Genomic DNA, 22197 nt, shown 5'->3' on the forward strand with positions numbered 1-22197 from the left:
AGTTAAAACTCAAATCACATTTATGATGTACTTTTCAAAACCAAAATTATCAAATTACTTTAATACAAATAATGGTGTAAAGACTTCTACTTAAACATACTGTAAATACCCTCCATAGTCCTAATTTGCATGAAAATTTAAATATGAACAATAAAACAGATGAAATACAATAATCCTGGCTCTAAAAATTGCATATCCATTTAACCTAAGCTACTAAAATAACGTTTAATAAGTAAACACATATGGATAAAAATATGTGGGAAACTTCTCTTACAGTAAACTTCATAAAGTAAAACAAGCCACTGCCTTTTAGTTTTCATTCAATCTCCTGCTGCTCCGTAAAGTCTTTGGGATGAAAAAAACCTACAAACACTAAATAAAACAGCAGTGCAACGTAAAGAATGAAATATAAAAACTTGGTTTTTTATAGCAAAGGCAGGTCACGTGATTTAGCGAGCCATAGTATCTTTTTATGTTAGTCGTTAAATTATGTTTCGCAACCTTTCGAAATCCTTTATTTAATGTAATGAACTAACAATTTATTCACTCTGTATACTATTGTTTAGCGTAAAATAACGTGTCATTAAAATATCTCCTTCAATACCTTGAGCTAGTGTCATAAAAATGCTTTTGACAAACCAAATTCAGCTAAACCCATATAGAATGGGAATGGGTTGTTAGTGAATGTTCAATTAAAAGAAAAGTACAAAATGAAGGTATTAGAGGCAAGGGATGCGTATTTAACGAATGCTGAAGTTTTCTTCCATTTGAAGGAAATGGAAAATGAGCAAAATGCACGAACTCAAGAAAGAGGTGCTGCACAAGCGTTGGTGTGTGAAAACTTAAGGACGATCCAATTCGAAATTTTAAAATACTTAAGTTCTCAGGGAAATTGTGAAGGCTTGACTAAAGAGCGATTTTTAGATTGCATCGCTATATTTAATGAATTTGAATTGACAAAAGCGGAGATTTTAGTTATTTTAAATAACAAACCTTCAAGTGTTCCTGAATTATATGCTTGCATTGAAGGGATCGAAGAGCGGTTTAAGGAAGAGGACATTTTTAAACTTGTTGAAAAAATAAACACTACTTTCCCTTAAGTGGATTTTTTGTCTTCTGCTGAAATCAGCCAAAAGGATTGCAGTGGAGAGTTCTGCTTGCTTTCCCGAATATGTTTGAATTCTTTCTTTAATATAAGTGCTACATAGAAAGTCCTCCTTCCGGTGATTGTACATACATATCTCTTAAACGTTCGTCAGCTGACCATTTTATTTAAAAGATCGTTTTATAGGCATCATTAGGCATTAATATATTTAAGCCAAATAATAAAAAGATCAAAATAATAATTAATTTAGCCTATTTGACGACCAAGAATTCAAAATACCAAATACATCATTTTTTCTCATCACATTAGCATTTATTTATAGTTTTGATTCCTTTAGTTCATTGAAGTTATCTTTTATTTTCCTTCACTTTTGACATTTATTTTTGGTGCACTGGTTTTGTTTTCCGGAGTGAGCTCAAAGTAGCTATGAGCAAACAATAAGGGGTCTCCCATTTCATCACGAGACGAAAGTCCTATATTTTCCTTTTTCGTTATTTTTTTGTAATCGGAGAGTCGTAAGGGAAAAGACAACTTTTCAATCAGGTCCCACTGGCTTTTGTGCAATAGTCTCGTCAACTTGTTTGGAACTGGCGTTATTACTAGCCAGTCTTTGGTATCTGTTGTAGAAAGCATTTTTTTAGTTGGAGTAGTTTTGCTAGTTTTTAAAGGTTTAGTGTTCATTTCCATCACTCCTTGTACCAATCCATGTCGTTTTAAAGTTTTAAATAAGCGTTCGCTACTGATATTTGATGGCACATACTGTAAAAGTAAAGATTTAGGAAATCTTCCTTTATTAATGGCCACTATTTTCTTTTGCTGATGCTTAAACTCGGCGACTTCATTTGCTCTCGCAAGGTACCAAGTACCTATGTTGGAGAAAGTATGAGCAGCGTTTATACTAAAACTCAAATCTTCTTCTTCTTCTTTTTCGTTAATAAAGTCCTCATTCTCTTTGGTTGCACCTTCTTCTGAAAAAAAGCTACTAATTTCTTTTTCCACCGGCTCTGTATTGCTTGCTTTTTTCATGGGAATTGGCGCTGCAGGAGGAAGGGGTATTTCTGGTCGAACTTTAGCTAAAACAATCCATTCTTTTAAACGTTCCTCGGCATTGTAATAGGGAAACGCTTTTAATTGAAAATATCGACTAGGCAATGCTTCACTTTTAATATCTGCTGGGTATGAAACAGGAAAGTATGTTCTGACTCGAAACCAAATCCCCTCACTGGGACGATACCCACGGGACATAGCATCTAAAACAATTCTCTTATATTTATCCGATAAGGCCGCTCGATAAAACTTTGGAACGGCTGTCATAGTGGAGGAATGGAAATGATTGCACAGCTTGCTTACTGTAACCGAACTTTAAAATACAGGATGTTAGAATTAATACAGTTGCGAAAATAACTCTTTTCTTCACTTGAATTAGATAAATAAAGAAAAAGCAGGAAGAGAATAAAAGTAACTAATGTATACTAGGGGTTTCTGTTAGCGATTTACAAATATTGCATAAAAATTCCATGATTGCTCAAAAACATACTAAAATACGAGTGTTTGTTGACCATTACATAAACGTTTTCCAAATAAAAAAAATAAAATAAAAGATAATTTATAGAAGACCAAAGTTTTATCTAGCTCTAGCCAATCTCGAAGTAGTTATTTACCACCGTAACGAGAATCCTACCGCAGTGTTATTACTTACAACATATCTGTAAGGGAGTGGTAATCTGATTTACAGATATAGCTAACTGATGTGGGATTTATCGTAATCGCGGATATTGCAGTACGTAATCATACGTTTAGCTTAAATAACGAATTGTTAAGATATAAAGGGCGACGATCAAGTAAACAGGGTAGGGTTTTTAATCGAACATTGTGACTGTTTAAAAAAGTGCGTTGAAGGATCAAGAATGTGACAAGAATAGGAATTTCCCAACCGCCACGATGAAGCTGAACATTTCCTACCCGGCTAATGGTACTCAAAAGCTGATCGAAATTGACGATGACCGTCGTCTTCGCGTGTTTATGGAGAAGAGAATGGGACAGGAGGTCCCAGGTGACTCTGTAGGACCTGAGTTTGCTGGTTATGTCTTCAAGATTACCGGTGGTAACGATAAGCAAGGTTTCCCAATGTTCCAGGGTGTTTTGCTTCCTCACCGTGTCCGTCTTTTACTCCGTGCCGGTCACCCTTGCTACCGTCCTCGTCGTGATGGTGAGCGCAAGCGTAAGTCTGTCCGCGGTTGCATCGTTGGTCAAGATTTGGCTGTCCTCGCCCTTGCCATTGTTAAGCAAGGTGAGCAAGACATCCCTGGTTTGACCGATGTTACTGTTCCCAAGCGTCTTGGCCCCAAGCGTGCTTCTAAGATTCGTCGTTTCTTCAACTTGTCCAAGGAAGACGATGTTCGCCAATTCGTTATTCGTCGTGAGGTCGTTCCCAAAAAGGAGGGCAAGAAGCCCTATACCAAGGCTCCCAAGATTCAACGTCTTGTCACTCCCAGAACCCTTCAACACAAGCGTCACCGCTTTGCCCTCAAGCGCAGACAAGCTGAGAAGAACCGTGAGGAAGCTGCTGAATTTGCTCAACTTATGGCTAAGCGTGTTGCTGAGGCTAAGCAAAAGAAGGAGGTTGTCAAGGCCCGTCGTGCTTCTTCTATGAAAAAATAAGTTGTTTGCCTGTTTGTAGTACTTTTTAAACGAGTCCCTTCCTTCCTATTAAATTAACCCTTTTTGATACGTGTAGAGTGAGTTGTTTATGAGTGTATCTGTAAAACATTTTAGTTTAGTTAAATGTACGTATATGTTGTAAATGGATCGTACGAAATAATCGTATAAGCAAAAGGAACCATCTTTACGTTCAAGTGTTTTTTGCATTATTTGTCTTTCATTAACTATTACATGTCTATCAACTGTAACAAGTTTCAAAAAGGAACGAGTAGACATTTTAAATGGTTAGCCGTTATAAAATACAATACTATTCCTAGTAAAAATTTAAAGGTTTTTTTCACGTATCACAACTATCGTTGTGCGTATTTTATTTTCTTATTTTAGTGAATCAAGGTTGCACATTATACTAAAGGTTTATTTATTTTTGGGCATTTGTTTGAGACACGAATATTAATGGCATAGCCTTCAAATTGGTTCGTGGAACATGAATGTCAAATTTTTTACTAGCATGGCAAAGCATTATAAGACTGTTGAATTATTTGTTTAGTTATTAAATGATTACCCTCCCAGATTTTACCGGTCAATTCAACAAAGAAAATATATTTATATGAGATTAGATTTTTATAATTTATTTGTAAAAATGATATCGTTTCAGTTGTTTTTGGTTTTAATAAATTATTTGTTTATTTATTTATTTTTTTTTTTTTTAATTATAATATTTTATCCAATCCTTTTGGTCAAACAAATAAACAGATTTACTACTTAGAAAACGGCATAAAAGGACAATAATAATAGAACTATATTCAAAACTGCAATTGATAAAAGTAATTTTTAGTAAATATAAAAAGTATTGAACAGCAGTTTGTTTCGTAGACCTACTCATTATTCACTGTAAATAGGGAAGCAACAAATTTTTTTTATGTGCTTTTTTAAAAATTTTAAATACTACGAAGCGGCATATATTAAAAAACTAAAATTATCTACAACAATAACACAATAACTCTTAGCTGTTCAATAGAGTCCGAATTATTTCTGTACATGTTTAAGGCGAATCAATTATTTATCATTTTCTGTCAAAAGATGTCAAATGTTGGTGCACAATGCTAGAAGATGTGTTATTAATTGATTTCTTTTTGAATGATAATTTTCTTAATTTTTATAATAGTTTATATGTGAAATACAATTGATCATACTAATATTGATTTGTTGTAAACATTTCTTATGTTACTCATAGTGCTACGTTTTATATTTTGGGAGAACATCTGGATTCACCATTGAAACCAAAAAAGCAATTTTAAATCTTATAGGGATTTTAAGCATTATGGAAATTCTAATAAGAAACTGAAGGTGCTTTCCGATTCTCAAACATAGTATACTTAACATTCTTAAATATTACAGAAAAATGAGTTTGATATTTGTTTCCGATACGTTAACTATCGTTAAGGTATTTAAGGTATAAAGTAGAAATATCTATGCTTTCCATAGTTGTCAGCAATACTACACTACGCTATGATACACTACTTTGCGTATCACTATATGTCATATGTTGGAATACTAGCTAAGATCCGTTTATTGATAATCACGGGTAACTATCCGTCTATATACATAGATACCCGTTGATAACAACTATTTAGAAATATTATAAATAGCGTTACAACTGAACCTCGTTCCTCAGTTCAGTTATGAGCTATATTAGTGATAGGTAACATTATAACCCAGTTAATACAATACCTATACTCAGTTGCTACTTATACAACCTGTGTATTGTAATATAATAGACCACAAGGAAAACTCACCGCAGTCCTACGTATCCTTAAATCAGATACCAAAATGCGTAGCTTACAATAGTTATGCTATAGTAGAGTGTAGGATATTACGAAACAGTACGAGTTCTTGATTTTAAAGAGCCTGTTGTTGTGTCTCAGTAAAGTAGTCAATTCAAATTAAGTATGTCGCTCGTAGGTGTCTATGCTCTATCATTACTTTCCTCTCACCGTTAATGGCTGCACAAAAGAAGCAAGGGGAGAGAGTTCTTCCCGGTAAACTCCTTTCCCTCTTTTATTTCTGATTTTATTAACTCATGAATTGTAGCTCGATCGACAAGAAAGCGTCGTCAATTGCCGGATATGCTTTATTATGATGAACGAACTGACTCATATGTGACTCCTCAAGAGCGGTCGCTTTCCGAGGCAAATGCACAAACTCGTCCGGCTCCTAATACAATAAATCAAGCAGTGGATGCAAAACAAAGTGCTCGTGAAGCTCGCGTTCAAGAGCTCATGAAATCAAAGCTATATCATTTGCGCAAGCAACAGAAGCAAGCAAGGCATAAAAGAGATCAGTGGGCAATAGGTAATTATAATAAATGATTGCATGAAACTATTAATGCTAATGTGAAGATTATTTGGAATGGAAGAAAAATGAAGATGAGGATGTGTGGAACTCTGATGCAGAGGCAACGGGTCCTGCTGAGCATACATCTTCTTTTTTAGACGCATTAAGGTTTTCTCAACAGTTCATGAAGGCTGAGTGAAAGTCCTTACACGTACCATGTTATGCAAAGCTCTTAATTTACTAATAACTAAACCAGTGTTTTATATCATGAAGTGTAAAAAGTCTTGGTTATGACTTTTATTGTCTACGTATTATTTCAATACAACTCTTCCCTTCCCTTCTTTTCTTTTTTTTTTGTCAATCGAAAATATTTCCTGTGTTGAATCCCCAATGTATTGAATTCAAAAACATTTAAAAAAACAATGGTAATGTCAATATATTACCTCATCTATTATACCTAAAAAACTAAAACGAAACACGAAATGACAAAGCAAAAAAATTGATGCGTGAACGAAAAGAGCGATAATCCACGCATTTTAAATTGAAAAACACGACTTAAAGAGTGACATACTATATAATTATTTACAACAAAAGGATCATTACACCGTGTACAGGTCCATATTGTTTTCAATATTTGGAAATGGATGAGCTTCCGTATTGAAGGTGTAGTTTGTTAAAGGCAAAATACTAAAATCGTCTTCAAATAGAAGGTACAGATACTTGAGCGTCTCCGCAAACCAAAATGATTCGGTTTTGTCCCTTTGGTCTTTAACCTTCTTCGACTCTACACTATCCAAACATGTAAATGCATCTCGGCCAGGCAATCGAGAATATCTCAAAAATGAAACAAATATGTTCCATCCCCATTCTCTATATATTTCATCTCTCGTTATTCTGTAAAGAATAAACAGACTCTCTACCGTCTCTGGCCTCATCAAATTATGTTGGTCACGACGCTTGCTATAAATTTCATTTTTAGTCTGGTCAACATCAAAAAACACAATTTCAGGTGCTAAACCAGTAGCTGTCATGTTGTACATTTCATAACAAGTTCGCATAAGTTCTTGAGCCAGCTTTACATCACGTTCTTGACGTGTACCCCAATTTTTGGAAGTACGTGCTGCTTCTAATGAAGTACCGTTGGTTGCTCCCCACATAAGTGTGCCAGGTAAAAAACATACTAAGTGATCCATTTTTGGAAGTTGAGCGTGTTCTAATCCACCGGGAAGTTCCGCTATGTAGGCAAAGTGATTAGGAGTAGTATAATTAAGGAGATATTCAATAATTCCATCAACACTCAAATCGAACGCTTTCCTATATACTGTACCACTTGAAAATAATTGAAGATCTTGTTTCAGTAAATACTCATAGTAGGAATCACCGTGAGAACCCAGTCGAATATTTCGACCAACGTAGGCGCCTGTAATCAAATTTACCGTAATAGGAACCAAGCCAGTATGAGACCAAGTAGCATCTCCTAGCAACACCTCCATTGTCTTGTCAGCCGTTATCCAATATTTAGGATCGCCAGTAAGATAGGATAAATAACGTAGCTCCATCTGAACAGTTCCGGATTCAGCAGTGCTTACGAAATACTCTCTAGTTCTTTTTCTAGATTTACGAGTTCCTAGGTTTACATTTGATCTAGGTAAGCCCGTGGAGGTATTATAAGCAGCTAGCAAACGATCAGCTAGGTCCACTGCGCGGTCTAGGTATAGTTTGTCTTGAGACAAGTGATAAGAAGAAAGGAGTCCTCCCAATATACGAATAGTAGTTTCAAAAACACTAACTTCTTCGTCATCTTGGTTCCAAGTAAGAGAATTATTAACCCATTCACGAGCACGTAAAACTTGTTCATCAAGGCCCATAATCATCATTGTATCAAGGGAATCAATAATCATCCAGCCCATGCCCTTCCTAAGGTAATTCCGTCCACGTTTAATAATAGGATAGTATTCATCTTTACCCCAGCCATAAGTTTCATAGTCTGTCCAGCTTTCTATGAATGTTTTCTTAATCAGCGCTTTTCTTCTCGTGGAGCCTTTAAGTTTGGTATAACCAGGAGGTCGTTGGACAGTCGTGTATAAATAATATATTGGAACGCATAATACAAAGAGTGCCAAAATTCGACGAAGAAAGTATTTGACAGTCCTTCGTTTAACCATTATTAAAAAAAATAGAAAGAATAAGAAATTTAAAATCGATATAATATAATAAAATAACAGGATAAGTTAACCACAATATTTAAGCATCAGAACTTGTGAATTAAATGACTGCGGTCAAGAAAACAATCAGTTTTTTCTCAAATTTTCAAAAGTTTTGACAAGGGGTAAATGATAAAATCGAAGTTCTTTCAAATCTACCTGTTTTCCGTCAAAATCGAAGCTTGCACACAAATATAAAGATAATCGTTCACAAGAATGTTCAGTCAGAAAATGAACATAATTTTACTTAATGAATTAGCTATATTTTTACGTATTCGCTTATCAAGATCTAAAAACCGATCTTGAATTAGCAAAGAAGCAGTAGTTGGCAGAGGTTAGCGAATCCATGCCAGTAATACAAAAGTGCATTCTTGTGAATCAACCCTAACCATCAAACAAAACATCTAAATCGAAGTTTGTAAAAATATCTAAAATTAAATTTTCTTTTTTTACTTATTCGTACAATAAGAGCTTCTCAACCTTTGGTCTACGTATGTTTGTTTGTCTATGTAGATTCCTCAGATGTCAATCTAAAAATTCCCAAATATTCTCAATCCTGAACTTCTGGGTAGACATTATATAACCTATGAATTAAACAAAAGTGCTTGTTGATTTTCAATTATGACCATCGCATTCTAAAATCTACAGGTTCGAAGCTCGAAATAATCATTAAAACTTAAGCATTTTTTAAAGATGTACTTATTCTATAATCCATTTAGTGACTTAAACTTGAAGCATTGGTAGAAGAATAAGGCTGCTCACCTACGTGTTTATGTGTAAATTGATTTAACTATGTTGATTGCATGCTCAAAACACTCCTTCTGAAAAAGAACTATTTACAAATACGTATATATAGTCCTTGGGAAAAAATATAACATTTTTATCGTTTCTTCCAGCTTACACCTACAATGTTAAGTAGGGTATCAGTGCTGATTAAAAGCTGAAACCTCGATACGTTTTATCAACTTCTTGTTTCCCGTAAAGAAAATGCTCAAAGTTTAAGTAGATGATCGTAGAAAAACTTATAAAGGAATGAGTGAAGAAAAGCATCCTGTGGATTTGCACAGCATTAAGTCTAACGGCTTACAGTGAATTTTGTATTCATAAAAAGTAGGCACTTGGTGGAAAATCACAATATACCCGCTGGATTCTCATAAGTAGTCAATAAACAATGTAACCCAGCAAAGCTTGACACGATACAGAATGACCAAAACAACCGTCCTACTGGAGCGAGAAACATAATAACGATCAGAGTGACAGCACAAACACCAGGGATGGAATACTTGGGATCTAATCTTATATTTTGATTAATGGTCAAGCTTCCCAAGCCATGCATAACAAAACTTAGAAAAACACCAACCATTAGAGCTAACAAAGCAAATGGGTACCAGATGAAGAAATAAAGCCAGCAAATACAAAGCAAAGTTCCATAGAATCTATAATTGTCTTGAAAATTCTTTTGTATTCTGGGTTTAACAGCATACATACGAGGTAAAGAGACCTTTCCCATTCGTACATATTCATCTTGCGCTGCTACCGCAACATATGTTTTATGAGTGGATATGGAATTCTGGTGCAATGAACATAGCACTCGGTGTAATTTATTTTCTAACTTCATCATCAGGAAGATTGATGTGTGGAAATGGGAAACGTTTTGGCTCCTCCAGTAATGGCGCCCATCGATGGTTTGTTTACATTCTCTAATCGCTACCGTAAACAACTTTTCGTAGATTCAATTCACATTAATCAAAATCATATGAAAAAACATAAGGTAAATATAATAGTATGGTCGCAAACAAAATTTGTTCAAAATAATTTGAAACCATTTACTCTTCAAGGATAACTAGTCCACCGGTGCCTAATTGCAGGTATTCGAAATGCAAAACAAAAATTAGAAATTTCAGAGAAATATGAACAAAAAAATAATTAAGAGAGAATTACAAGCTGTACTGGCGTCGCCGGATCTGGTTCCTATTTGCCCATCACCACCAACGCTTTCATAGTCTGTATCTAGAAATAAAACACGAGAAACGTGTTAGCATAATAATTTTTCTGTTAAAACATAGCTACGCTAGTGCCATTTCCCGTCAATGTTAAGTTCTTTCAAAAAATCGTTCCATAAAATTTCTTGAGCAACTTTGGTTGTACCTTTCCTCACACAAGAGAGCGTAATTTCATAGACGGAAATAAAAAAAAGAAAAAAAATAATAAAATTATAAATACCCTTAAAATCGTAATTTTTTTCTTACCCAACCTTGTTTTAATACCAGCCTTCGAAAGATAAAAATACTGATACTTCGTTATTCAGCGTTTGTTTAAATAGGTTAGCGAACGCGTATCACCCAAGAACCTAACCTTCGGGTTGCAAAATAGAGCGGAAATGAGCAGAATTTTTATTTTACTGCTTTTATTTGGAGTCTGCTTAGCGTGGACCTCTTCCGACCTTGAAATTTTTCGAGTTGTTGATTCTTTAAAGTCAATTTTGAAGAATAAGGCCACGTTTTATGAGCTACTCGAAGTGCCTACAAAAGCCTCTATTAAAGAAATCAATAGAGCGTACAGAAAGAAGAGCATCCTTTATCATCCAGATAAGAATCCAAAAAGTAAAGAATTGTATACGCTTTTAGGGCTGATCGTAAACATTCTTCGCAACACTGAAACGCGTAAACGTTATGACTATTTCCTTAAAAATGGATTTCCAAGATGGAAGGGAACGGGTTATCTTTATTCAAGATATCGCCCTGGTTTAGGTGCTGTGCTCGTCTTGTTGTTTCTTCTCATTTCCATCGCACACTTCGTTATGCTCGTAATCAGTTCAAAGCGGCAAAAGAAAATCATGCAGGATCATATAGACATTGCTAGACAACACGAGTCTTATGCAACTTCCGCCAGAGGTTCAAAGCGTATTGTACAAGTACCCGGTGGAAGGCGTATATATACAGTCGATTCCATAACTGGTCAAGTGTGTATTTTGGATCCCAGTTCCAATATAGAATATCTAGTTTCACCAGATTCCGTTGCAAGCGTTAAAATATCTGACACCTTTTTCTACCGTCTTCCCCGATTTATAGTTTGGAACGCCTTTGGACGCTGGTTTGCAAGAGCACCTGCATCGTCCGAAGATACGGATAGTGATGGACAGATGGAAGATGAAGAGAAAAGTGATAGTGTCCATAAATCTAGCTTCTCCAGTCCTTCGAAGAAAGAGGCTTCCATAAAAGCCGGAAAGCGACGAATGAAAAGACGAGCAAATCGAATTCCACTTTCTAAAAACACGAATAGAGAAAATTAAAGTTACTGAGTCAAATTTATATTGTTAGAGTGTCTTTAGGTTTTTATAGTCAAGTGATTGATCACGTTGTTTCTAAGTTAATAGTCTATTGTTTAGTTTTCTTCGACAATTCATCATCATAATATAGTTATCATTTCCCCTTGGCTGCTTGAATACAGTCTCTACAAATGTTTATATACTTGGAAGTCATATGTATATCTGCATTTACTTTAGGAAAAGACTTATCATCTTGATAAGCCATTGCATATAGACCAAGTGCAGAATGTAAAACATCAGGAAACTCACCTGGTGTTTTAGAAAATCCGCCCAAAGCATGTTGAGCATGCAATAATAAATATTTTTCCAACTCACCCCCATCGATAAAAGGCAGAGCATCAAGGAGTTTTAATGAACTCAAAACCCAATAAGCATAACAGGTGTCAACGTCTTTATTCGTCCTTCCGTTTAATCCTCCAGATGATAATTGTCTAGAAGCTAACCATCTGATAAGGCGTTCTACTTTAGGCACACAATCCATTAAGTTATATGATTGATTAGAAGTATTCAAAGAGGAATTTGGAATCATTTTCAATATTAAAGACCATGATGCTAACGCGCAAAATGTAGCTCCAGCATGGGCTTCGCCGTATGGTAACAAAGAAAATCCGCCTTCATAGCGTTGACAGCTTTTAATATATTGGATAGAACATAAAGGGTCAGACAGAGAGAAATCAAGAAGCGAAGCAATAGTCGTAGCCATATATAACTGTCGCATGTCTTGGTCCGAACATGATGGCACAGCAATACTTCTAAAATGACCCTGCGAAGTTTTGCACAACTCCACAAAATTCTTAATTAAATCGCGGTCGATACGAGAAAGATTATCGCCAAGAAATAAAAGGCAACAAATTGAAAACACAGTCCCAGCTAATTGCGGCTCCTGTTCGAATGAGATGGGTTGAATGCCAGTTCTATACGCCTGAAAACCGGAGTATTTGATTCCTTTAGATTCTTTCGTTACATAGTTTTTGTAGATCCACTCGATCCAACTTTTTTTATCGTCATCATCTATGGTGTTCAATGCATTTAGCAAGTCTAATCCTAATAAACAAAAGAATGCTAACACTGTTCTTTCGCAATCGTGTTCTTCGTATGGAGTAGGAAATAGTATAAGATGTCTCTTAAAGAAAGCAATATGTTTAGCTCTTGTTAATTCCATTGGACCATAAATAGATGCGCCGATAGCAGAATTCTATAGATGTCAATAGAATAGTAAGTCTTAAAAATCTATCGAACAAAATTGGTACAAGAACGATAATTATTTTAAGCTTAAAAACAAAAAAACGCGACAAGGTATTTTGATTTATAGTAATGAGCAGATATATTTCTGTAATGATTTGTTCATGAAAAGAAATTCGGTGAATTAGCTCGGTAAACTTCGGAAATTTCTTGTATGGATCACCGGACTTTTTGTGGAGTATGCTCGGAGAATAAAATTAAGTCACCGGCAGTATACCATATAGGTGTTTGAAGATACAGAAATTTACGAACCGTTGGTACCCTTAGAGAAAGCATGTCTGATCCTTTCTTTACACGTCCAGAGCATAGAAAGAGGAAAGCTAGGAGTGCTACTTCAAAAAGAGAAAAAGAGAATCAAAAATTGGAGAGGAATGGACCCGCTAATGAAGATTTAGCATCTATATCATCAGAATCCGAATTCAATGGCTTTGAGGACGAAATTGATGAGGAAAATGAAGATACTTATGAGACTGCAGCAGAAAAAAGGCTTCGATTAGCAAGGGAGTATCTAGACGAGGTCAAGAACGAACTGGTCGAAGATGGAGGTTTCGATGCGAAAGAAGTGGATCGTGAATTGCTTGCAAGTCGATTGAAGGAGGACGTATTAGAAAAGAAGGGACAAATGTATTTAGACTATACTTCTAAAATTAATCCTGATGTAAAAATCGAAACAGCTCAGCTGCGAGGCCGTCACATGCGTCCGCTAGTTGGAGTGGTAGCATACGAAAATTTTGTTTATAGTGCTGATAAATCGGGTTTGATCCAAAAATGGGAAGCTTTGCAAGAAAAAGATACTGAAAATAGGGAAAATGACGATCATGAAATTGGGAAAGCTATAAAATTGCACTTCAGACCGATCAAATTCTCTCGCAGCCGAAGAGGAGAGAACGATCATGTAAAAGAAATCACTTGCCTAGCAATTAGCAACGATGGTCGTTGGATCGTTACTGGAGGTTTGGACCATCGAATTGTCATTCGTGATAGTGTGACACTTGAGCCTCAACATTGTTGGAAACATCATCGGGACGCAGTAATGGGATTAGCCATGCGAAGAGGAACCAATGAAATGTTTAGTTGTTCCGCTGATCGATCCATCAAGGTATGGTCTTTGGATCAAATGTCTTATATTGAAACGCTATTTGGACATCAGGATGTTATTTTTGGAGTGGATGCATTAGCTCGGGAAAGATGTGTCAGTGTAGGTGGTAGAGATCGGACATCGCGTCTGTGGAAAATTGTTGAGGAGTCTCAACTGGTATTTCGTAGTGGAGGTACTTCTATGAAAGCAACTGCAGGCTATATGGAAGGTAGTGTGGATTGTGTGGCAATGATTGATGAAGACCATTTCGTTACTGGAAGCGATAATGGAGTTATTGCACTTTGGTCTGTTCAACGTAAGAAGCCTCTTTTTACATACCCACTTGCTCATGGACTAGATCCCATTCTAGCTCCTGGGCGTCATTCCGCTGAGACGTCTCCAGATCCTGTCACTATACCTCCTCAACCTCGATGGATCACTAGTTTGGCTGCTATCCCATACTCCAATCTATTTGCTTCTGGTTCTTGGGACGGAAACATCCGTTTATGGAAGATAGCGGAAGGCCTTCGTTCTTTTGAACCTTTAACAATCGCTACTCCGTTGTCAGTTTATGGCTGCATCAATTCCCTTTCACTTTCTTTGCAAGGAAAAGGTAAACAATCAGAGGTAAGAGTATTCGCTGCTTGCGGAAGAGAAACTCGCGTTGGTCGTTGGAAAACCTTGCGGGGCATCCCTAATTCAGGCTTCGTGTTTAATATCCCTTTAACGGTTATTCCTTCTGTTACAGATGGTGACGAGATTGATGAGTAGTAAAGTTGCAAAATAAAAGAACTTAGCTTTTCATTATTTTTCATATAAGCGGTTATGAAGCAGATGTGATGGATCTCTTATTACTGTGTTTATCTTTTCCTGGTGTACAAAAAATTTTAATTCATGGAACGGAATTTTGGGTTGGATTTAATTTAAAAGTTTAGATAAAATACGGATTTATTAGGAAAAAATATACAAAAATGAAATTGATTATTAAAACGAACAATGATGAACCATGTCTTTCAATTCGGGCTTTTCTATTTGGGTTCTTTAAATGTTTTATAAATTGAAAAAAGAAAAAGAAGGATGAAATAGTTTGTAATAAACGAATGAACTTTCTTCTTCATCAAATGCCGTGCATTGAAATGGTGCATAATGAAATTATTGAAGCAAAATGAAAATATCAAAATCGTTAAACCGAAGTTTTGTTTATGAGTATTGTTAAAATCCTATTAAGTTTTACTAGTTCTTGCTATCACTTTGTTTACCTCTTGCCCCAAATTGTCCTCAATATTACTTGTCTTAATAATGGTAATCAAAAGCCCTTTTTTTAGTTTTTAGTATCTTATAGATTCTTTAATGGAGTATAGACCTTTTAAAAAAGTCGTTCTTTGGAATTCTCCTAGACTCGTCAAAAATGAAATACATGTATCTTTGCATGAAAAGTTGATGGACTTAGCAAAAAGCGCATATTGGCATAATACTCTATTTTTTAATTTGGAATGAATTTTCTTTAACAAATGACAGAACCTAGAATCGTAAATATTTAAGATTCCTAGGTTGTTTCCACTTTATAACTTCGACTGTACTTTCTTGACAAACCAAAAAACGGTTTTTTAATATACTAATATCACTAAATGGTACTTATTTGCTCCCGCAACTACGGTTATCTTTGGTTTTCCAAATCCCGTTACCGTGACACTTTGCAGATATGGTGGTAATATATTTTAATAAAGATATAAACACCATGACTACTATGAATCACGAGATGCGGTAGCCGTTAAATCAATGTTTTTATACAGAAACTTTGTCAAACGAAACTATTGATCCGTCGAACATGCGGTCTTTTTGTGCAGTATTACTTAACACAACTTTTCACAGTAGCCGTTATCTATCTATGTAGAATTCTCCTAATATAACTTGACGTTTTTATCTCAGGCGCTTAGATAACATGTGCTTATTTTCTTCATCTTTGCAGCTAGCTACACTGTATATATATGGGTCTTCATCGGAGTTTCGACAGACATTCACATAAATGGAGAGGCAAATCAATTACTAGCAAGCGAACAAATTAACAGTTTAAGTAATCAAATTGTACAATGTTTTCAAGTAATTTCCGGTAAAATGCTTACATTGATTTTTATTTTAATGGAAACACTTTGGAATACGTTATGTGCATTAAGCTACTACGCTACAATACCTTTATAATGTATAATGAATTTTTAACGTTGCAAAAGGGATTTCCTTTGGATATGAAAGGATTATAACGAAGTTTGCTGTTAAAAGAAAATACGAAAAAGTCATTTAACGAGTTCGGTTCATGAATGCGTCAACTAAGCCGCGAATGGCTTAAACCGCGGATTACGTTGATGTGAAATTCTGGGGGGCACATACTTTGACCAGAGCAAACTACATTAAAGCAGGCGGAAACGCATACACCGTCTATTAGTTTGGAAGAAAACCAAAGCTTGTTGTTGCTCTGATTAATAACATTTCTAATCAATATAATAATATGAAGGCTTCTTTCTTTGTATTTGCAATTTCTGCTTTGCAGGCGTTACAAGCCTCGGTAGCTTCTGCTTATAGCGAAGTTCCAGGAAAACGATCGGTCGTTTTAAATCTGCAACATAGCCAATATGATCATGTGGCGAGGAAACTGGAACGTACCAAAGTACTGAACAAGCGCGATTCTTCGGGATATCCAGTGTTGGATCTTGAGTACACTGATGCTGGCGGTTATTTCGCTAACCTTACCTTGGGCAGCAATGAAAGAGTCTATTCTCTCACTTTGGATACTGGTAGTCCTTATACTTGGGTTACTGCTAAGAACATTACGGCCTTAAGTGCTTCCGAGATTTGGAGTGACACCGATGGGGTGGATGCTGGTAGATCTACCTCGGACATTCGTACTAATGCTTGTACCAACTACACGTGTTTTGATTATTCCAGCACTACCGCCAGGCGTACCAACTCCAGCACCATTGGATTTTTGGCTTCCTATGGCGACAACACCACCGTCCTTGGCTACAATATGGTGGATAACGCTTATTTCGCCGGTCTTACCCTACCTGGCTTTGAATTTGGATTGGCTACACGCGAATATGATAGTAGTCAAATTTCCGTAACGCCGGGAATTATCGGTTTGTCAGTTGCCATGACTATTACTGGTATTAGTTCTGATGACAAGGTCGTTGCTTTTACTCCCCCTACCATTGTTGATCAATTGGTAAGCGCAAATGTGATCGACACCCCCGCGTTTGGAATTTATTTGAATGAAGATGTTGGTGAACTTATTTTTGGTGGTTATGATAAGGCAAAAATCAATGGATCTGTTCACTGGGTCAACATCTCTTCCTCTGATGACAGCACCTTTTATTCCGTTAATCTCGAAAGTATCACTGTTACCAATTCTACCTCCAGTAACAATGTTCAAAGCTCCAAACGCTCCTCTAAAGACATTGAGGTCAACACCACTGTCACTTTGGATACTGGTACTGTTTATATTTATTTACCTGAGGATACTGTTGAGTCCATCGCCGATCAATACCAAGGTATTGTAAGTGAGTATGGTTATGTTGTTATTTATTGCGACTCTTTCTCAGATTCTGATTACATTTCTTTTAACTTTGGCAGCGATGCCGACTTTCATGTTTCCGTTAATGATTTGGTCATTTATCGTCAAGAATCCACTTCTGGTGATATTTGCTATCTTGCTTTGTTTGAAGGTGACACCTCGAGTTACCTTTTGGGTCAATACTTCTTACAATACGTTTATTCTATTTATGATTGGGATGCACAAAAGATTGGTCTTGCTGCTTTAAATAGTAACGCAACCAGTACTGCCAATCATCAAATTTTGAACATTAACTCTGCTTTGCGTAGCGTCACTAGCGGTCAGAGCGTTTCTGCTACTCCTACAGTTAGCATGTCGATCGCTGCTACTTCTTTCGGATCTTCCCTCGTACTTACTGCTTCCGCCAGTCCTTCCTCCACTTCTGTTGATGGCAGCAGCTCTTCGGATTCTAGTGAAGCATCTGGAGCCGCTAGTGTTGGCGTTTCGATCAGTGCTATTGTTCTTTGTGCCTCGACTCTGATCTCTTTACTTTTCGCTTGAGTGCGGTTACTTTTAAAAACTAACCTCAGCCTTTCTCTTTTCAAAAAGCTTAAAATTTTAAATTACAAAACAGCAGTCTTTCGTTACACTGCCGGCTTTTCGTTTCGTTTAACCTCCATGTACAATTTGTACTTTTGTTTTAAAGCCTTTATCTATTGGTATTTTTAGATCTATAATCTATAATTAGTTTCGTTTACTTCAGCTTCCTCTACTTCACTTCATTTATTTTGTTTTAAATTCAAAACCGATGGACTCATAATAATAGTTTTTCTTATGTTATATACCAAAAAAGTGCTTTTATTTGAGGTTATCTCTCAGCTGCATGTCAGTTTATCAATATACCAAACTGTCTAATCTTTCATTTCTGGTATATTAATAACATTTTACAATAGCTTTTGAATAAGTTGAATTAATTTCGTAAAATCAAATTTTTTAAACGGGAGATTATGTGTAAGGATTCATTTTTTATTAGAATGGAATGGTAATAATATTCTACAATATTTAATGATTTAAAAGTAATTTAAGCCAATGTGATTATTATATACTGAGGTATGCAACTTTCAGCCGAACTAATTGCTTACTTGTTTCCACTATTTAAACACTTTAGTTCTACCAAAACCCATCTCTCAACTCCTTTCGTACCCTTCAACACTAGTTTTCTCTTTCTTTTCCGTTTCATGTTTACTTTCTTTTATTAATTGTATATATATATTTAATTTAGATGTCGGATTCAAATCATTCTTTAGATTTGCATTCCTACACACAACTAGAAGTAGAAAGGTTTCGCGAGAGTTTGATTCAATTCTACGATAAAACTAAAAGGATTTTACCTTGGAGAAAAAAAGAATGTATTCCTCCTTCGGAAGACTCACCGTTGGAAGACTGGGAGCAACCAGTACAAAGGTTGTATGAAGTGCTTGTTTCAGAAATTATGCTGCAGCAAACTCGTGTGGAGACAGTTAAACGGTATTACACGAAGTGGATGGAGACTCTTCCTACTTTAAAATCATGTGCTGAAGCAGAGTACAACACACAGGTAATGCCACTGTGGTCAGGAATGGGCTTTTACACACGGTGCAAACGACTCCATCAAGCTTGTCAGCATCTTGCCAAACTTCATCCCAGTGAGATTCCTAGGACGGGAGATGAATGGGCGAAGGGAATTCCTGGTGTGGGCCCTTATACAGCAGGTGCTGTATTGAGTATTGCATGGAAACAGCCAACAGGCATTGTGGATGGCAATGTCATTCGTGTATTAAGTAGGGCTTTAGCTATCCATAGTGATTGCAGCAAGGGAAAGGCGAATGCTTTAATTTGGTACGTAATTTGAAATTTTGAAAATCATTCTACATTTTATTCCGTGAATTTGTTAACCAGGTATCCCAATTTAAGCAAAATTGCTAACCAAATATTTAGGAAGCTAGCCAATGAGCTTGTAGATCCTGTTAGACCTGGAGATTTCAATCAGGCGTTAATGGAGCTAGGTGCAATCACTTGTACTCCTCAGAGTCCTCGATGCTCGGTTTGCCCAATCTCTGAAATTTGTAAAGCATACCAAGAACAAAACGTAATACGCGATGGAAATACGATTAAATATGATATAGAGGATGGTATGAATAAAAAATTATCTATATTTACTAACAATGATCCAAGTACCCTGTAATATTTGCATCACAGATATTCCAAGCAAAGAAGATTTACAAAACTGGGTTGTTGCGAGATATCCAGTCCATCCAGCTAAGACAAAACAACGAGAAGAAAGGGCGCTCGTTGTTATATTTCAGAAAACTGATCCTTCTACCAAAGAAAAGTTTTTCCTTATCCGAAAGCGACCGAGTGCAGGGCTTTTAGCAGGGCTATGGGATTTCCCAACAATCGAGTTTGGACAAGAATCTTGGCCAAAAGATATGGATGCGGAATTTCAGAAATCTATTGCTCAATGGATATCAAATGATAGCCGTTCTCTTATTAAAAAGTATCAATCCCGAGGAAGATACTTACATATATTCAGTCACATACGGAAAACAAGTCACGTTTTTTATGCTATTGCTTCTCCCGATATTGTTACGAACGAGGATTTCTTTTGGATTTCGCAATCTGATCTTGAACATGTTGGAATGTGTGAACTGGGATTAAAAAACTATCGAGCAGCATTAGAAATAAAAAAAAGAAAGGTTACATCTCTTTCAAATTTTAAAGAACCTAAGTTGACATCGGCAAGAAGGATTGTAACGAAAGCAGAGTGCTAATCACGCCTTTGTTTTCGACAATTCTCCTTTTAATTCTTCTATTAGCCTTTTTGGGAAATAATCTTTATCCCATTCTTCAATACTACCGCCCAAGATGGTTGTATTGTTAGGATCCAGCATTAATACACCTCTCCTTACTAGCACGTTTTTTACCAATAATTTTGTTCCTAACTTTGTACTGAGTTGGATGCCCTTGATTGGTTTTCTTTCCAAACCCCAAAATCTCTGACCATTCGAGTCTTCGAGGATTAACCGACACATTTTTTTTAATTCCGATCCTTTTTGTACAGCATCTTGAGCCTCTGTCAAACCATCATCATCGTTTTGTTCTTCATCGCCAGATTCATCATGTACTAAGCGAATTACTTTTTGGCCTTTTAATTTTTTCAACTCTTCCAAATCATTTAGATATTCCAGTTGATTAACAATACTAATTCCAATTTCTCTTACTCGGACAATTTGAAGCAACATGGTATTTTCAATTCTGACATTGTGCTGCTCAGACACGATATATGGAGCTGCTCCCTCGCTTGTGGTGGATTCACGTATATCAGAAGCCACGAGATACTGCATTACTAATTGAGGAGTTGTGTTTGCTCCAGTTGAATGTTTTTTGGCCAAATAATCCAGCAAGCTTTGTAACCACCTGTTTTGAACACGAACCCCGAGTTCGGTCAGCTCTGTACTTAAGGTGGTAGTTTGATTCATAATAGTAGAAATCTTGTAAAATTAAATATCAAAAATATTCCTTTATGTTCGTTTACTTGACACTGCTAGCTCACATGCTATTGACTAAAAAGAGATTATTGAACGAAGGAGGAATCAGCACACCAGTGTTGAACACCTAAAGCAGCTTCAATTGACTATATTGTCCAACAAAGCTTTTCGCAATTACGCAGACTCAAAGTTCTTGCTTTCAGTATTCGATATAGCGTTAATGTAGTAGGTCGGTGTGTTACTGCAAAAGAGAATATAGCCAATGTGAATCGAATCCTATGATTACCAGAGATGGGATCTAATTTTCATAAAAAAAAACAACAACAAAAAGAATAATACCTTTTTTACAAGCCTGTTCAAAATGTAAACAAACGCGCTGTCAAGTGTCGTGTCGGGCAAATGTCTTACGAAACGTAACGCACATTGGTAGACTTCGTTAGTAACAGAGCAGTCACAGAGTATACCTTGAAGAGCAAAGTGAAACTTTTACGAACAACACCAATTGGGGAAAATGGCACTCAAGGAGTATCAAGTCGTTGGACGCAAGGTTCCTACGGAACATGAGCCTGTTCCCAAGCTATTCCGTATGCGTTTGTTCGCACCTAATGAATCTGTTGCCAAGTCTCGTTATTGGTACTTCTTGAAGATGATCAACAAAGTCAAGAAGGCCACTGGTGAGATCGTTGCCATCAATGAGATTTCCGAGCCTAAGCCGTTGAAGGCCAAGGTCTTCGGTATCTGGATTCGTTATGACTCTCGCTCTGGTACCCACAACATGTACAAGGAGTTCCGTGACACTACTCGTGTTGGTGCCGTTGAGGCTATGTATGCCGATATGGCTGCCCGTCATCGTGCTCGTTTCCGCAGCATCCGTATCCTTAAGGTTGTTGAGGTTGAGAAGAAGGAGGACGTTCGCCGTAACTATGTCAAGCAACTCCTTAACCCTCACTTGAAATTCCCTCTCCCTCACAGACGTACTGGTGTTGTCGGTTTGGCTGGCAAGAAGGTCTTTGCTCCTCACCGTCCCAGCACTTTTTACTAAGTATTTATGGTTGCCATATGTAGTAGTACACGTTTGTGTTTCATAAAATACATTACTTCCTTTTATTTTCAGCGTAGCAAATCATCATAGTGAAAGTGAGACATGAGGCGATGAAGCAATAGTTAACCCTAT

The 22197-nt window shown here is 36.4% G+C and overlaps 13 protein-coding genes, 8 long non-coding RNA genes and 2 other non-coding genes across 23 annotated transcripts, besides 1 other annotated feature; 13 read left to right on the forward strand and 10 right to left on the reverse strand.

Annotated features, from left to right (window-relative positions):
• Positions 1–107: 107 nt before the first annotated feature.
• On the reverse strand, positions 108–388 carry SPOM_SPNCRNA.901. Its single transcript, NR_151288.1, has one exon. It is a non-coding gene; the product is annotated as a snoRNA primary transcript (small nucleolar RNA).
• On the reverse strand, positions 253–396 carry snR91. The gene has a single exon (NR_197150.1). It is a non-coding gene; the product is annotated as a box H/ACA small nucleolar RNA snR91 (small nucleolar RNA).
• A 176-nt stretch (positions 397–572) lies between these two features.
• Positions 573–2683, reverse strand: mpa1. The gene is made up of 2 exons (NM_001356107.2): positions 2643–2683; positions 573–2577 (listed from the first exon to the last, which is right to left on the reverse strand). The coding sequence occupies exon 2, from the start codon at positions 2417–2419 to the stop codon at positions 1460–1462; it is 960 nt and encodes a 319-aa protein (NP_001342987.1). The 5' UTR covers positions 2420–2577; positions 2643–2683; the 3' UTR covers positions 573–1459.
• Positions 633–1315, forward strand: rpc17 (DNA-directed RNA polymerase III complex subunit Rpc17). The gene has a single exon (NM_001019560.3). The coding sequence runs from the start codon at positions 711–713 to the stop codon at positions 1098–1100; it is 390 nt and encodes a 129-aa protein (NP_594136.1). The 5' UTR covers positions 633–710; the 3' UTR covers positions 1101–1315.
• Positions 1438–2512, forward strand: SPOM_SPNCRNA.3482. The gene has a single exon (NR_192847.1). It is a non-coding gene; the product is annotated as a non-coding RNA (long non-coding RNA).
• A 353-nt stretch (positions 2684–3036) lies between the features above and the next one.
• On the forward strand, positions 3037–3847 carry rps602 (40S ribosomal protein eS6). The gene has a single exon (NM_001019562.3). It carries the CDS (start codon positions 3047–3049, stop codon positions 3764–3766), a length of 720 nt encoding a protein of 239 aa, NP_594138.1. The 5' UTR covers positions 3037–3046; the 3' UTR covers positions 3767–3847.
• Positions 3848–5252: 1405 nt separating this feature from the next.
• Positions 5253–5610: an LONG TERMINAL REPEAT.
• Positions 5292–5507, reverse strand: SPOM_SPNCRNA.3483. The gene has a single exon (NR_192848.1). It is a non-coding gene; the product is annotated as a non-coding RNA (long non-coding RNA).
• Positions 5611–5619: 9 nt separating the features above from the next.
• On the reverse strand, positions 5620–6389 carry SPOM_SPNCRNA.3484. The gene has a single exon (NR_192849.1). It is a non-coding gene; the product is annotated as a non-coding RNA (long non-coding RNA).
• iec5 (Ino80 complex subunit Iec5) lies at positions 5742–7476 on the forward strand. Its single transcript, NM_001356108.2, has 3 exons — positions 5742–5805; positions 5858–6118; positions 6166–7476. Exons 1-3 carry the CDS (start codon positions 5766–5768, stop codon positions 6297–6299), a joined length of 435 nt encoding a protein of 144 aa, NP_001343077.1. The 5' UTR covers positions 5742–5765; the 3' UTR covers positions 6300–7476.
• mns1 (mannosyl-oligosaccharide 1,2-alpha-mannosidase) lies at positions 6465–8641 on the reverse strand. Its single transcript, NM_001019563.3, has one exon. It carries the CDS (start codon positions 8263–8265, stop codon positions 6700–6702), a length of 1566 nt encoding a protein of 521 aa, NP_594139.2. The 5' UTR covers positions 8266–8641; the 3' UTR covers positions 6465–6699.
• SPOM_SPNCRNA.3485 lies at positions 7556–8207 on the forward strand. Its single transcript, NR_192850.1, has one exon. It is a non-coding gene; the product is annotated as a non-coding RNA (long non-coding RNA).
• SPOM_SPNCRNA.3486 lies at positions 8320–8542 on the forward strand. The gene has a single exon (NR_192851.1). It is a non-coding gene; the product is annotated as a non-coding RNA (long non-coding RNA).
• A 56-nt stretch (positions 8642–8697) lies between the features above and the next one.
• SPOM_SPNCRNA.3487 lies at positions 8698–10052 on the forward strand. The gene has a single exon (NR_192852.1). It is a non-coding gene; the product is annotated as a non-coding RNA (long non-coding RNA).
• mug109 (Rab GTPase binding protein upregulated in meiosis II) lies at positions 9050–9925 on the reverse strand (the record flags this gene model as incomplete). Its single annotated transcript, NM_001019564.2, has 1 exon — positions 9050–9925. The coding sequence occupies one exon, from the start codon at positions 9923–9925 to the stop codon at positions 9434–9436; it is 492 nt and encodes a 163-aa protein (NP_594140.1). The 3' UTR covers positions 9050–9433.
• A 110-nt stretch (positions 10053–10162) lies between the features above and the next one.
• Positions 10163–10522, forward strand: SPOM_SPNCRNA.3488. The gene has a single exon (NR_192853.1). It is a non-coding gene; the product is annotated as a non-coding RNA (long non-coding RNA).
• Positions 10523–10656: 134 nt separating this feature from the next.
• On the forward strand, positions 10657–12815 carry erj5 (DNAJ domain-containing protein Erj5). The gene has a single exon (NM_001019565.3). The coding sequence runs from the start codon at positions 10685–10687 to the stop codon at positions 11594–11596; it is 912 nt and encodes a 303-aa protein (NP_594141.1). The 5' UTR covers positions 10657–10684; the 3' UTR covers positions 11597–12815.
• Positions 11727–12952, reverse strand: cwg2 (geranylgeranyltransferase type 1 beta subunit Cwg2; the record flags this gene model as incomplete). The annotated part of the gene is made up of 1 exon (NM_001019566.2): positions 11727–12952. Exon 1 carries the CDS (start codon positions 12792–12794, stop codon positions 11727–11729), a length of 1068 nt encoding a protein of 355 aa, NP_594142.1. The 5' UTR covers positions 12795–12952.
• A 175-nt stretch (positions 12953–13127) lies between these two features.
• Positions 13128–15003, forward strand: rrp9 (U3 snoRNP-associated protein Rrp9). Its single transcript, NM_001019567.3, has one exon. The coding sequence runs from the start codon at positions 13149–13151 to the stop codon at positions 14721–14723; it is 1575 nt and encodes a 524-aa protein (NP_594143.1). The 5' UTR covers positions 13128–13148; the 3' UTR covers positions 14724–15003.
• SPOM_SPNCRNA.3489 lies at positions 14941–16038 on the reverse strand. The gene has a single exon (NR_192854.1). It is a non-coding gene; the product is annotated as a non-coding RNA (long non-coding RNA).
• Positions 16039–16340: 302 nt separating this feature from the next.
• Positions 16341–18501, forward strand: sxa1 (aspartic protease Sxa1). Its single transcript, NM_001356109.2, has one exon. It carries the CDS (start codon positions 16456–16458, stop codon positions 18055–18057), a length of 1602 nt encoding a protein of 533 aa, NP_001342952.1. The 5' UTR covers positions 16341–16455; the 3' UTR covers positions 18058–18501.
• A 167-nt stretch (positions 18502–18668) lies between these two features.
• Positions 18669–21501, forward strand: myh1 (DNA adenine glycosylase Myh1). The gene is made up of 3 exons (NM_001019569.3): positions 18669–19374; positions 19474–19667; positions 19711–21501. Exons 1-3 carry the CDS (start codon positions 18779–18781, stop codon positions 20304–20306), a joined length of 1386 nt encoding a protein of 461 aa, NP_594145.1. The 5' UTR covers positions 18669–18778; the 3' UTR covers positions 20307–21501.
• On the reverse strand, positions 18729–21381 carry rmi1 (RecQ mediated genome instability protein Rmi1). Its single transcript, NM_001019570.3, has one exon. It carries the CDS (start codon positions 21012–21014, stop codon positions 20307–20309), a length of 708 nt encoding a protein of 235 aa, NP_594146.1. The 5' UTR covers positions 21015–21381; the 3' UTR covers positions 18729–20306.
• Positions 21502–21517: 16 nt separating the features above from the next.
• rpl2002 (60S ribosomal protein eL20) lies at positions 21518–22195 on the forward strand. The gene has a single exon (NM_001019571.3). The coding sequence runs from the start codon at positions 21535–21537 to the stop codon at positions 22063–22065; it is 531 nt and encodes a 176-aa protein (NP_594147.1). The 5' UTR covers positions 21518–21534; the 3' UTR covers positions 22066–22195.
• Positions 22196–22197: the final 2 nt, after the last annotated feature.

Source organism: Schizosaccharomyces pombe (genome assembly GCF_000002945.2).
Source record: "Schizosaccharomyces pombe strain 972h- genome assembly, chromosome: I".
NCBI lineage: Eukaryota > Fungi > Ascomycota > Schizosaccharomycetes > Schizosaccharomycetales > Schizosaccharomycetaceae > Schizosaccharomyces > Schizosaccharomyces pombe.